This window comes from Micromesistius poutassou (genome assembly GCF_964030765.1).
Source record: "Micromesistius poutassou genome assembly, chromosome: 14".
Lineage (NCBI taxonomy): Eukaryota > Metazoa > Chordata > Actinopteri > Gadiformes > Gadidae > Micromesistius > Micromesistius poutassou.
Window position 1 is genome coordinate 2,775,960 of NC_140284.1, and position 14,088 is coordinate 2,790,047.

The window sequence follows — 14,088 nt, forward strand, 5'->3', positions numbered from 1 at the left end:
GTGTGTTATGTTGTCATGTTCATCCAACAGCATACATGAGCAGACCGGAGAGAGGAAGCAGACCCCTGGAGGGCGAGAGGAACGCCCCGCCGCTGGTGCTGAAGCTGAAGGTGGTCTTTTCTGTAACCCCAGAACCTACAAAACACAACATCACAACTCACATTGACTCAACATCACAACTCACAACTCATCACAACTCACAACTCATCACAACTCACATGAACTCAACATCACAACTCACATTGACTCAACATCACAACTCACAACTCATCACAACTCACATGAACTCAACATCACAACTCACATTGACTCAACATCACAACTCACAACTCATCACAACTCACATTGACTCAACATCACAACTCACAACTCATCACAACTCACATTGACTCAACATCACAACTCACAACTCATCACAACTCACATTGACTCAACATCACAACTCACAACTCATCACAACTCACATTGACTCAACATCACAACTCACATTAACTCAACATCACATGGATACGATCACAACACACATTATGTAATTATCATATTATACATTATCATGTATACGATCACCAAACATTCACTATCTCATCATCTCTACGATCATCACTTACATAATATCATCATCACATGGATAAGATCACAGCACATGTTGTCGTATAACCACATTACAATTAAACCAATGCTTATTTCTATGATGTGGTTTGCATCTGGACTATAGATTAAAGGTTAACCAATAGTATGTCCAAACCCAACTGTATCCAATTGGATTTGAACAAATGCACCAAAGAAACATTTGTATGGAAAGTGTATGCTGGGTACCTGTTACATTAATGGCTGAGGTGGATGTCACCAGCAGGTTCTTCACATTGAATGTGTAGGTCGTGTACACGTTGACTTGCTTCAGATTACTGACGAAACTGTACATCCCTGCAGCATTCTCGGTGAACTGAGTTGTCCCCTGTAGAACGGTACCTTTGGAGTCCAACCAAGTCACCCGAGGTTCCGGCTGCCATCTTGAACCCATGGCTGTCACCGTGCCATCCTTGACGGAGAAAGTGGGGGTGGAATACGCTGGAATGGTGACAGGGAACCACAGGGAACAAGCAGAGATTGGAGATCCACCCTGTGGTTTGAAATACTTTGAAAGACGTCTTGTGTGGCTATGCCTTTATTACAGCACCAAAAGATTATTTCTGACTACTATATATACCTTTGTAAAGTGGTGGGTAAAAATAACATGCTATCGGCTCGATCTTGGAAACTCACACAGGCACGAACACATGCACACATGCACTTTTCCTCGCCTCGCATTTCCAAGATCAGTCTTCATGGATCAGCATTTAAAGAGGCACCATGGCCCAAGCTTAAATTAGTTTGGTAAACCAATTAAATAACGGAAAAAAAGCATATGCCATATGCATATATCTGTTAAAAAATGAGCTAAATACTGACTCAGGCTTCACCAAACGACAGATTTAGACCCTACCCTGAGTGGTGCCATGTTGGATAGAGGAGAACAGACCTGCTGTCCTGAGATGGATTTGGACGCTCCCATCGAGGTTGGAGGAGCTGACGCTGCAGGTGTATACCCCGTCGTCGCTGCTCCTCACAGCCATCATCAGCAGGGAGCCGTTTCCCCTCGCCACGGCGTCTGGAAACACTCGGGTCCTTCTATTAAACTGGGGGTTCTGGTCCTCTAGCTGCGGAGCGCCGTTCTGGTACTTGTACACCTCACCGCTCAGATTGGCCTTAGTCCAGGTGACTGCCACAGCACCCGTCACCTGCATGGCCGCTGCCACCGTCAGGTGACAGCTGAGCAGGACGTCCCGTCCCAGGAGGGCCACTGGGAACCTGTCCCTGCTCACGACGCTCGAGGGCGGGGAGGAGTAATCTGGAACACAGCAGCTATTTGATTTTTACGACTGACCTTGACAACAGCACAGACAGACAGACATACAAACGAATGGACAGGCAGGCAGACAGAACCAAACAGATAGACAGGTAGACAGACGTACGGATAGAGAGGCAAATGGCAGCCGACGGATAGACTGGTAGGCATAAAGACAGACAGACACTGGTAGACAGATAGAAGATAAGCAGATGGATAAACAATTAGACGGATAAGCTGACAGTAAAGCCTTAATAAAAACAGGCAGACTGGTGGCAGACATAACACAGACAAAGAAAGATAGGCAGGCAGACAGACTCATTCCATTCATGAAGCCAAGAGCAAACAACCTTTTGGTTTAGGACAGAAACAGAGTCGCTGATGAGCAGACATGAAGAGGCATAGTGAAGACTTACTGCTCAAACCCAAGGCCAGGATCAAGATGATGAGGGTCATGAAAACCACGATTAGAATGATCATACTGCAAAAAGAAGAAGACAGACAGTGAAATAATGAGGCCACGTTGAATCACTTTAGTATGTATAGAATTAGAATAGAACACGCTAGAATTAAAAATTCTTAACAATACAATTCCCCAAGGGCCATTAAGGTTTTTCAAGCGAGGTTAAAATAGGGGCACACCTCCAGAAGATGATGTTACCCAATGTAGCCATGGTTGCTGACAGGAACGGAGAGAGAATGAACGATCCAAGTCTAGGTGAACAGCTCTGTTCTGCAGTCCACCTGTTCCGGAATGCTCTGCTCTCCTAGAACGGCTCCTGCACTGTGTTTGGACAGGCAGGAGGTGTCGTGTAATTTAACTCCCTGGGTCAATATTATTTAACGGAAACGACCATGAACAAACATCTGAAAATGTTTTGGATTGCTCCAATTGTTATGTATGCAAGGGAATCCTCTTTAAAATGATTCTTTACTGATTTTGCCAGGTTGTATTAAAGATAAATCTTTATCATTTATAATAAATGATGTATTGAATATGAACTTAATGCCTGTAGACTATCCTGATCACGTGGCCTCTCGCTTTGTTTGGCCAGAGCTACTTAGAGAGAGTTACGACATCTCTGTCGGCGCCTAGGAGGGGCCTGGGGCCTAGCAGGGGCCTGGGGCTTAGTAGTACAGTTCATGACGATGACAACATCCATAAAATTAACAAATGACGATAGAAGGATATTTTTCCTCTCATGTGATATTTTATACGTGTTTGTGTGAAACACGAGCAGAAAGGGGTAGCGTTTCTTTCTGGACCCAGTTGAGCAGGATTGTGTGTGTGTGTGTAGGTGTGTGTGTGTAGGTGTGTGTGTGCAGGCGTGCGGGCGCATACGGACATCCAGAGGCTGCTGGCGTCCCTGCTGGTGCTCCAGTTGATGCGGCCCCTCAGCGGGCTCACCCCCTGGAGTGCCTCGCCCCTCCTGGAGGTCCAGTGAAGACGAGACCCTGAAGGATTTGAGTTTTTTCTGTCTTTCATTTTCTTTCTGTTAACTCACACAGAATATGCCCATCTCACTCTTTTTGAACAGGACTTCACACATACTTACATTGTGACTTTTGGCAATTCCAGTATGCCACAACCATAGTAAAAAGAATACACCCAGACCAATCTTGGCAATCCCAACAACTGGACCTGAACTGAAGCATTTTCAAATGCGTTTGGTTTGCAGTTCAGATTCATGTCCTCACAGGCCTTGTGACTGATTTCAAATATTTTATGCAAACAAAGATGTTTTCTATCAGATGGGAATGGTTGCATAAGTGATACAGACAATCGTTTTAAACACCACACAAAGGTTAATATGCAAATCCATCTCAAATATCCAAAACTGCCAAATGTAACTACTTTTTTTAGAGATTTTTTTTAGAGATTATTGTTGAAAACTGAAATTTGTCAAATCTAGTGGAGATCTCTTATTAACTACCCCTTTGTCTCTCACAGGCTTAAACTGTGCGTTGTGCGTGTTCTGGTGTATACAGGGCCACAGTGTACACTGTGAAAAATATTATACTTCAACTATACTTTTGAAAGGATGTACTAAGTAAAATTTTAGTATGTGACTGTATTTTGTACTAATTTCGTCGCATTCAAGTATACCAAAATGAAACCTTAATTACTACTTTAAAAGTACAGTACAAGTACAAGTATACTTCAAGTGTAAATAGTATGCTAAATTGGCTGAACTTTTGACAAAATTTAAATGTACTGAAGTACACCAGTGAAAAGTAGGATTTCTAGCATTCCAAACATTATATCACCAGTGTCTTTGAAATATACTTAAAAAGGCATTACAGTTCAATTGATATTAGTAGGCCTATAGAAGTGTATTTTGAACGTACTATCATCATACCTCTTTCATATTTCAAGTGATCACGCCGTATGCGTGTTATTTGGTGCCAATAATCAATGTCCAATACCTCCAATCTCTTTGAATGCTGTGACCCATTTATTGGTGTTTATTTAATTCATTTTAATCAGTTCGGTACAGAACAAAAAATAGTCACTGACACCTTGACACGGTAGAAAACTGTTTGCTGTCCCCAAATTACATCCACCTGGCCGTAACAGATGATTACCTATATGCTTTCACTTTCCCCTGAGCCAAGGCTCCACCTATTGGTCAAACACAAAACTGCATTTCACCAAATAAATCTAAAACAAAAGAGTAGCATAATGGCTCCAACACTATGCATAGAGGAATAACACATTACAACTGTTTCATTATTATAAAGCTAACATTAAATCAACAAGCAACTTTGATGAAAAAAATACGGTCCAAGAAAAATCCTAACACCAAACACTAACTAAGGAAACCCTAACCCTATGACCAAACCCTAACACCCAAGGTGTGTGGGTTCACCACAGTGCCGTCCTTTGTGTCCAACTGGTAGAAGATGGCGGTTATGCTAACATTTGACCCTACTTCCAGGTATCTGGTGAAGTCCTTAACTTTGAATAGGAAAAGAACCAGAAATTTGAAAAACATGGAATAAAAAAAGGTTTAACAAAGCTCAGGGGTTTATTTGAAGAGCAAACATTTAAAAAAATGTTTAACTAGTTAGCAAACATGTCCAGCACTCATTTTTGGAAATACATACAACTGCAAAAACAGCCAAACTAATACCATGGTGTAATACATGCCACTGGCCACTAAGCATACACATATTTAACATTGCCACTCAAATATTCAGATCATACTCATTTACCATTAAAACAACCTGAGTAGGTGGCTTAAAAGTGACGAGGGAAGAGAACTCAGAACAAGTCTGGTCATCGTTTTACTGGACTTGTACTCGACACCAACCTGAATATAGCAGGATTGTCAAGACACCCAGAAGGTTGGAGATGCTACCAGAAAGCCTCTTCTGCCCTATACTGTAGCCATTGCGAGATCACTCAATGCCTTACCCTTTATCATTCCCAACAGTAGAATGGATTCAGACAGTTCTCATGTTGGGAAGTGAACTTATAGTTAGGGAGGGTCTGTGTCTGCCCCGACAGCCTCTGCAACATGGTCAACTTCCATAGCTCACTCTACTTATTTTTTTCCCTTGTGGAGGGGTGATGAAGTCATAATAATTTGGAAAAACTGAAAACTGAAAAAGAAGTATTAGCCATCGAAAAAGGTCCTTGAAGAGATTTTTAGGAAGGCCTGCTAGCATAACTTGAAGATGGATATGTGTGTGTACTGTAGTATTTACTGTAGTTATTACAACTATTTTGGTAAAAACACATCTGTAATAACGTGTAATAACGGGATGGAAAGGATATAGCGTTTTAGTTTCACATTTCTCAAATCATATATTTAAATCTGATATTTGACATTCTGTCAAAATGACGTGTATTCCTGCTGTCCTACAGCTTCCAATCATGAGACAGACACTTAGAAAGAGATAGAATCACATTAGTTTAATCCATAACAAGCATATATACGCGTATATACATATATTTACAGTATACATGACATACAGTATGACCCTATATATCCTAGTTCTCAATTAAAAGCTCAATACAGTGCTTAAGTCATTTAATACAGTGACTGCTAGTTGGCATGTATGTGCATTTGTTTTAAAACTTTTGTAGTGCTAAACCATTTAATAAAGTATTTTTCTACATAGAACAAAACATATGTCACTTCTTTTTACCACACAGAATGATATTTCACTTTGTAAGGTATGTTTCAATTATAAACAAAAAGGCCACACTTGACATGCTCATTAGTGCATTTAGTTTGATCATAGACGATTTCATTGTAAAATCTGAGAGATTTTTTTTTGGAGGACCAGTATATTCATAATACTGTTTCATAATTATTTTCATACTCTGTAACGTTTACCTTCATGACACCCGTCTTGTCTTTTCATGAATTCAGAGCTCAGTGGAATGAAAGTGTCACAGTCTGTGCAGTTTCCTGGCAGCCATCCAGTCCATGCAATAATACTTCTTTAATACTAATCCACTAGTCCAGACCACCACTAATACTACTAATGCTGCTTCCCCTCGACAGAGTCAAGCCAGTCTTCTGCTAACATACTGTGATTGGCTTTGGTTGTTTTCTATGTTACAATTCGTTCATAGTAGATTCTGGTCCTCCCAGATATAATACACAGAGGGTATTTTTTTTTTTTGAGAGATGGAAATACTGTCTTTGGCGTTTGGCTCGTTATACTTGGCTAGTACGCTTTGCTTTGGAATGGCATTTCAGAAATGGAATGATGCCATTGCCGTTTCCTTAAGGCTATCTTTCAAGATATTTGAACGTGCTGCATTAGCATGATGTCTTTCATGCTATTCCTTCACACTCATGTCAGCTCTGAGATGCTGACGTTGACAAACAGAGAGGCGGGGGGGATGGAGGTCCCATCTTTAGACAGGAGGTGAATATGGCGATAACCTTGGACAGAGAGGTGTGTCAGTGATTGGATCATTAATTGCCAGCTAATGTTAATCTTTAACACATTGTATCGATTCATTACATATTAATAAATATTGAATGATCATATAATATTAATTATTTCAATATTGTTCGGATTTAATATGCATGGTCCTTTTCGATCTATCATCATCATCATCATCATCATCATCATCATCATCTAGTGTGTGCACTTTTAACTCAGAACTACTGGTAACTTTGGAGTTATTTGATTGACCTTTTTATGCTGTTGTTTACTGTTTTATGGCATATGTCATTCCTCAAGCTCATCCCTACCTGGTCGGATGCTTGTGAAGGGAAGGGTGAACTGGCCAACGAAGTCATTCCTGGAGGCCTTGTCGTGGTCCTCCACCACAAACCGAACCAAGGCCAGCCCCGGGTTGTGGACGATGAAGTTAAGAGTCTCGTTCCACACAGGGTTAAATCCTTCAGGAAGAAAAGGGTTAGGGTTATAGAAGTGTTGTATATTTCAGGTGAGTACTGTACTCCTGCATACCACTATGATTGTTTAATGTGGAACTATTTAGTAGACACCTCAAGCTTAAGCGACTTAAAGTAAAACAGTAAAACGTTTTGGATGTTACTAAGGAGCTGGTGTACAGGGTTAGGCATTTTACTGAAGGATGCGATGCGTATGTCCGCACACTCGCGATTTCACACACGTGTAAAAGAGCTATAATTTAGCAATGGATAACGTCATATGCTGCTGCAAATGATTTTTTTCGAGTGGGCGTTCGTGTCCACACACTCGCGTCGTTCATTCGCGATTTTACACACGTGTAAAAGAGCTATAATTAAGCAATGGATAACGTCATGAATTTTATCATGCTTATAAACAGTTTAGAGAACTGATGAGGATGTTATTTCAATCGTTATTCAAGCAATGTATGTCTTATGAACACACTTCACCGATGAATGATGTCGTGGATAACTCGTTCGCTCTGCCCGACTCTGGCTTGTGGCGGGTTGCGGCGTTAGAGTGCCCTCTGGTGGACAAACTATGCAGCAGTGTTTCGTCTGTTTTTTTAAATATTCATTTATCGGCCATTATAAATGCTGATACCGATAGTTTGGAAAATGCCTAATATCGGCCGATAATATCGGCCCGCCGATATATCGGTCGGGCTCTAATTGGGAGGTTATTACTCGAACCACTAAGCCAAATGAATACAGCCATTAGAGTCACCAAATGATAGCGTTCTTATGGGTTCAGGCGTTTAAGATCCACTCTGTCTCACGCTCCCTCACCGTTGTTCTGGATGTGGCTGGTCTCCTCCTTAGCCAGGTCCTGGGGGACCCCGTAGACCTCCACCCTGACCAGCGGGTCGATGATGGAGCCCTCCTTCTTTTTCACCTTGGGGAGCTGCTGCCCACTGAGGACCTGGGTGACCGTGGAAAGGCACGCCGTCACTGGAGTACATGGCTATACATACGTTGTTAGATTGAAGGTGTATACTGTCACTGTGTACACAACATAAACGCTTTTACCCAAAGTGAATCGCTGTGATTCAGCTTGAAATCCAAAGATAAAAAAAAAATGTTTTGTGCTGAGCGTTCTAGGAAGGAGGAGGGATGTGTTATCCCCATGGTTACGACTGACGGCAACTTTTTCATACTTTTCTTAAGATAGTACCGTCATTGTGTATGAGCGTTGTAATGAGTGACGTTGTATATGAAATGTGGCATACACCTTGGTATTATACTATAAGTGTCCAAGAAGCTTAACCCTCTCTCTATGCAGCCATCAACATTAACCGCTGCCCAGACTGAAATTCTTCATGAAGTCAAAGTTCCTTGGAAGAGGTACTTCGACGTTACAAAAAAAATGTGACTTGATTTCACAAAATTTGAGTTCACAAAAAAACATAGGATTTTACACCTAATTTCTTAATGAAGGTCTTATTTTAGTCAAAGAACCTTTCACATTACCACGTTCAAAATGGTTCAAGGATGCCACCAAGAAGACTTCTGACATTGGGTTCTGAACCCATAACGTTTTGGCTGAGAATCAAACACCCTATAACCACACAATACCCTTCCCCTTTATGCTGTATAGGAATGAAGATTATTCATTGCGAAAATCAGCTATTTAGGAGTTGATTGTGGGGTTCAGACCCAGAACCTTTTGAATGGGACTCAACAACACTCGGAACCAGACTTCACAGACCTGTATGGAGAGGCGTAGTGGAGCGTAGCTGCTGTGATCCTGCGGCGTCTCGGGGTCGAAAGGCAGCTCACTGTTCCTCATGAAGCCGGGCTTCAGGACGTAGCCACAGCCGGCGTTCTGGTGGAACAGCCCGTCGTTGAGGTCCATCTCCAGCCCTGCCGTCTGGAAATTCAGCGCCACTAGGGGAGTAGCAGGGACACAGTGAGCACATGGTGATCTAATCAAAGCAAACGTTTTATAGAGCGCTTTTTATGCTTTCGGGAAAAAAATGTCTTAAAATAGCAAAAATTGGAATGGATGTATTTGAGAGGTACAATAGATTCATTTCACTTTCTTCATATGTGTGGTCTTATATTTTAAGTCTATGATCTTGGATGGCATAAAGACAACTTTCCGTCTGATCTTATCATAATTACCACTTTCAAAATTATCTCAACACATTTCTGAAAATATGTGACTAAAGGTACATTCTGCAATTTCACACTTTTCTTTCTAATTTAATTTCCAATTCACACATCCCATACTACTAACTATCAACAGAAACACACTGTATATTTATTTAAATTGAAATGTATAATTTTAATTATCAATTAGGTCATCATTTTATCCCTCAATGATATTTGCTTGAAACATATCAAAGATAAGATACAGGAAACGATCAGTTTCTTGTATCTTCAACATCAGTATCTTTCTTGACCGCTGTACAGAAACGAGAGAATTCTGATCCTCATAAGCTGTGTTTGAAATCGTTCCCCATTCCCTCTCACTATTCCCTATATAGTGTTTATGATATAGTGAACTATATAGGGAACGAACAAACAATAATTCGGACACTACTCTGAACATTTCTGAATGTCATTTACGTCAGTAATCTGCGCCCACATTGCATTGTGGTATACGGGAGCAAACATGTAGGGAACATCGTATGTTCACTCAAATTTTGGGTATTTTATAGTCCACTATATGAATGAAATTAACCACTGAGAATTCGAACAGCACTACAAAATGGCGAGCACCCTATATAGTGCACTATATCACCCTATATAGTGCACTATATCACCCTATATAGTGCACTATATCACCCTATATAGTGCACTATATCACCCTATATAGTGCGCTATATCCGACGATTTCGAGCACAGCTGTAGAGAGGGCCAGTGCTCACCTATCTGGCAGCCCACGTTCCAGAGCTCCTGGGGGTTGTAGTTGGAAGACACCGTCCTCAGCCCACTGGGGTAGATACGGCTCAACTGCCTTATGTTGTGTTGCACGAAATCTGCACCTGGAAAATGTAACAATGACAAATAATAATGGATAATTAATAAATACAATTAAAATGTATTCATGAATGTAGACGTGTCAAATGTTTAGCAGAAATTAACAGATGATCAATCAACGTGAGATTTTACTTTATTTTTTTTACAATAGTTAAATTGCAGCTGTGCAATACCAGCTGTAATACACACTTTTCACAGTGGCATACTTGTAGGACAAACACAGGTGTTGCTCATCACACTAATTATGGGTCTGTTCCTGTACCAGTGCCAGAGTAGACTAAACCGGTGATAAGTCTACTCCCCGGGCCCTGGTACATAAAAGGAGCAAAGCCATAATTAGTGTTTTGACCTAACACCTACGTTTGTCATGCCATGGGCCAATCTCAAAGTGAGCCCTGGGACTAAGGACTCACAGACTTAATTGATAATTTAAGTCACTTAAGTTAATTAGGTGCTAATTAACTTAAGTGAGTGAGTGTGTGAGGCCACATGGGCTCAGATAAAAATGCTCAGGTAAAAATGGGATTGGGACAGCACTTCACGAGAGAACATGTTACCTTGCCAACGTTTAATGACAAAGATGTTGCTGAAACTTGCCGGTTGCCGGTTTGGGAATTTTCATTTCAAGTTTGTTGCTTTACACATGGCCAAGGCACAGGAGAAGGCTGCCTCATTCAACATATTTTTCAATATTTACAACTTTCTTAATTATTAATCATTTGTTTGTTATTGTTTACCTTCATAATTTCCAGATTTCCCTATGGTATCCGTGGTAAACATCACAACGCTTTGAACTGTGGGTAATTCCCTTAGGTTAAGTCTGCACTGACGCAGACTCACAGAAAGGGCTCGGTAAGTGTAAGGCCTTTCTTATTTTTTTTTTTTAAGATTTTTTTTGCATTTTTTCAGCTTTATTATAGAGAGAGATAGAGAGGAAAGTGTGGAAGACAGAGGGGAGGACATGCAGTAAATGACCCAGGCCGGATTCGATCCTAGGTCTCTGAGATTAGGACTGTGCCTAACATGGAATGCGCCTTAGCCCAGTGCGCCACCGGGGCACCGCAGGTCTTTCTTATTTTGCGAGAACACGCAGCAAAGTCTGTGAGTCCGGACTTTGGGATTGGCCCCATAACTTTTCACCTTGAGACAGGCCTCAGTTCAGAAATATGAACTACAGTCACATAAACACCCTCTCTAGATTATAATTGACATTAATCAGAGAGGCTCAGGAGTTGTCCTGGTGGTCACATGACTGAATATACACAGACATCCATATTGATCCCCCACAAATCTGCAAGCTCATGTTTTATTAGCTCTGGCATATAGGTCAGGCCTAGCCTGGCTCCGCCTGCCTCCGTACTTCCGCTCAATTTTCATTTCCCTTCAGTACTACGTCTGGGTTTGCGGTATATTCGCAGATTTTCTGCAGCCAATTTTTTGTCCGTCCAATCAGCGAACAAAGGGAGTGGTTGAGAACATTGACGTTGAGGTTGTGCGCTGGTTTGAGTCGTAGTCAAACGTCAGCGATTGGTTATGGCAGATCCAGAGTGGCACTGGGCAGATCCAATAGTTTTAAACTCCAACAGACACCCGCCTTCAAGTGAGTTAACGTTTGTGAATGGAGAGTGGCCAGACTCTCTGTGCAAATGAAATGAAGTAGGACCAGGCTAGGTCAGGCCCCCCTCCAGTTCAGACAGATTTCCATAAGATCTGGCCCGGGGCTGGCCAATCACAGCCGTTAATCTAATATGGAGCAGGTTAATATGATGACTGTAGAAACTAATTGTAAGACTGTCAAATTGTTTCCAGAGGCAGATCAAAACTGAGAGCTATGAGATGCTATGTGTTACCTGCTTCCTTAGCCAGCTTCCTGGCTTTGGACTCGGACAGTGACGACATCTCGTCGCATTGGTAATGTAACTGAGCGTGCTGGAAACCGTGGAAGTGGACACTCTTACAGTAGACCACCAGGTCTGACAGCTCTCTAGACATCTTCAGTTTTCCTTTCTGGGAGGATCGGGGAGAAAGGGGGCGACGTCTGTTAGATGATAATGTTAAAGGCACTGTGTAGAGTTGGAGGTTTCACAAGTTCCAATGGATTAAAGAAAAATCTAATAAGTGCAAGGACAAATAGTATCAAAAATATTATAAACAAAAGAACATACAAAAGTATAATATAATATGCAATAGGATTTAACGAAATATAACAATAATAATAGCAATATTTATTGCTATTATTATGGGTCCATTATTTATGAAGGCATGGCTTTATAATAATAATAATAATAATTTATTTAATTTGTAATGCACTTTTCATCGGCACGATCTCAAAGTGCTACAATAAAAACAACAAAGCAGGGTTAAAATCACTATGTGGTTAACATTTAAAGGCCTTTCTAAATAAAAAGGTTTTCAGGCCTGTTTTAAAAGAGTCTAAGCTCTGAGCAGCCCTCAGCTGGGTTGGGAGGCTGTTCCAGAGGCGTGGTGCAGCCGAGCAAAAGGCTCGGTCTCCCATGGTGGAAAGCCTGGTCCTAGGGACTTGGAGGAGCAGAGTATTGGTGGATCTGAGGGTGCGGGTGGTGGACTGTAAGGTGATGAGTTCTTGGAGGTATGTGGGTGCAAGTCCTCTAGGAGCAAGTCTTGCTCCTTTAGCAGCAATCCCATCTGCAATGACTTTGTAAGCAAAGGACACAGCTTTTCAGTTATTCTAGAAAGTATAGCTTATTCAGCCAAAATAGTCTCTACCTTCTTGCTGGAGTCGGGGGGGCATTCTGCGGACCCCTGATCCGTAGAGGGGCTGTCGGGGTCAGGGTTCTCGTCCTCGTCGCTCACTTCATCGGTCAACGTTTCACAGCCAATCTTCTTGGCTTTCAGCAGGATTTTACCCTTTAGGTCCTGTGATAAACAACAACAGTAAACACTCTGTTTAGTGGTCAAGTTCAAACTCAAAGGAAGAAATTCTAAAGAAATCTGAAGCCTAATCCTTTATCCGTAATCCATTCAGGTTGTAAATCGAATTCTTCATAGATTTTTCCTAAATATTTGGCCAATTATTCCTGTAAACATTGATCCTGTTAAGTGCTCTGACATGAAGCATAATGATGATTAGATTGATGGATGTTTAGTCATTGATTAATAATTCAGTTTCACCAAATACATGAACAGTCAACCACAACATAAGACATAAGAACAATTTCCGCCCTGTTGAACGATTTCCGCCCTGTTGCACTGACACCCATCATTGCAAAAATGTTTTGAGAGGCTGGTCCTCTCACATATGAAATCCTGCCTGCCCCCTTCACTGGACCCATACCAATTTGCCTACCGTCGCAACCAATCAATAGAGGATGCTATCTCCACAGTGCTCCATCTAGCACTCACCCACCTGGATAGTCCCAAAACATATGTTAGAATGCTGTTTATTGACTTTAGTTCTGCATTCAACACGGTGATCCCTTCCATGCTGATCTCCAAGCTCAGCCAGCTTGGCATCAGCAACTCACTTTGCAACTGGATTATGGACTTCCTCACTAACAGACCCCAGGCTGTTAAATTGGGGAGTCTCTCCTCCTCCACTATCACCCTGAACACTGGCGTGCCGCAGGGTTGTGTGTTGAGCCCTCTGCTCTACTCTCTCTTCACTCTCGACTGCACCCCTGTTTATGGCTCCAATGCCATAATCAAGTTCGCAGATGACACCACTGTGGTGGGCCGGATCAGAGATGAGGATGAAACAACATATAGGGAGGAGGTTCAACCTCTAACTACGTGGTGTAAAAACAATAACCTGGAACTCAACACCAAGAAGACCAAGGA

General features: G+C 41.7%; 2 protein-coding genes across 5 annotated transcripts in view; both read right to left on the reverse strand.

Annotated features, from left to right (window-relative positions):
* Positions 1-19: 19 nt before the first annotated feature.
* Positions 20-2,559, reverse strand: vtcn1 (V-set domain containing T cell activation inhibitor 1; the record flags this gene model as incomplete). The annotated part of the gene is made up of 5 exons (XM_084478279.1): positions 20-135; positions 817-1,068; positions 1,520-1,888; positions 2,302-2,366; positions 2,528-2,559. 5 exons carry the CDS (start codon positions 2,557-2,559, stop codon positions 20-22), a joined length of 834 nt encoding a protein of 277 aa, XP_084334405.1.
* A 3,249-nt stretch (positions 2,560-5,808) lies between these two features.
* plcd4b (phospholipase C, delta 4b) overlaps positions 5,809-14,088 on the reverse strand; it is an 18,969-nt gene continuing 10,689 nt past the window's right edge. For all 4 annotated transcript variants that reach the window (XM_084478384.1, XM_084478385.1, XM_084478383.1 and 1 more), the window contains 7 exons: positions 13,018-13,167; positions 12,123-12,279; positions 10,161-10,277; positions 8,996-9,174; positions 8,077-8,209; positions 7,105-7,254; positions 5,809-6,789 (listed from right to left, as the gene is read on the reverse strand). In XM_084478384.1, the coding sequence (XP_084334510.1) occupies positions 6,698-6,789; positions 7,105-7,254; positions 8,077-8,209; positions 8,996-9,174; positions 10,161-10,277; positions 12,123-12,279; positions 13,018-13,167 (978 nt within the window). In that variant the 3' untranslated portion in view covers positions 5,809-6,697. The remainder of the gene's footprint in view (positions 6,790-7,104; positions 7,255-8,076; positions 8,210-8,995; positions 9,175-10,160; positions 10,278-12,122; positions 12,280-13,017; positions 13,168-14,088) is intronic.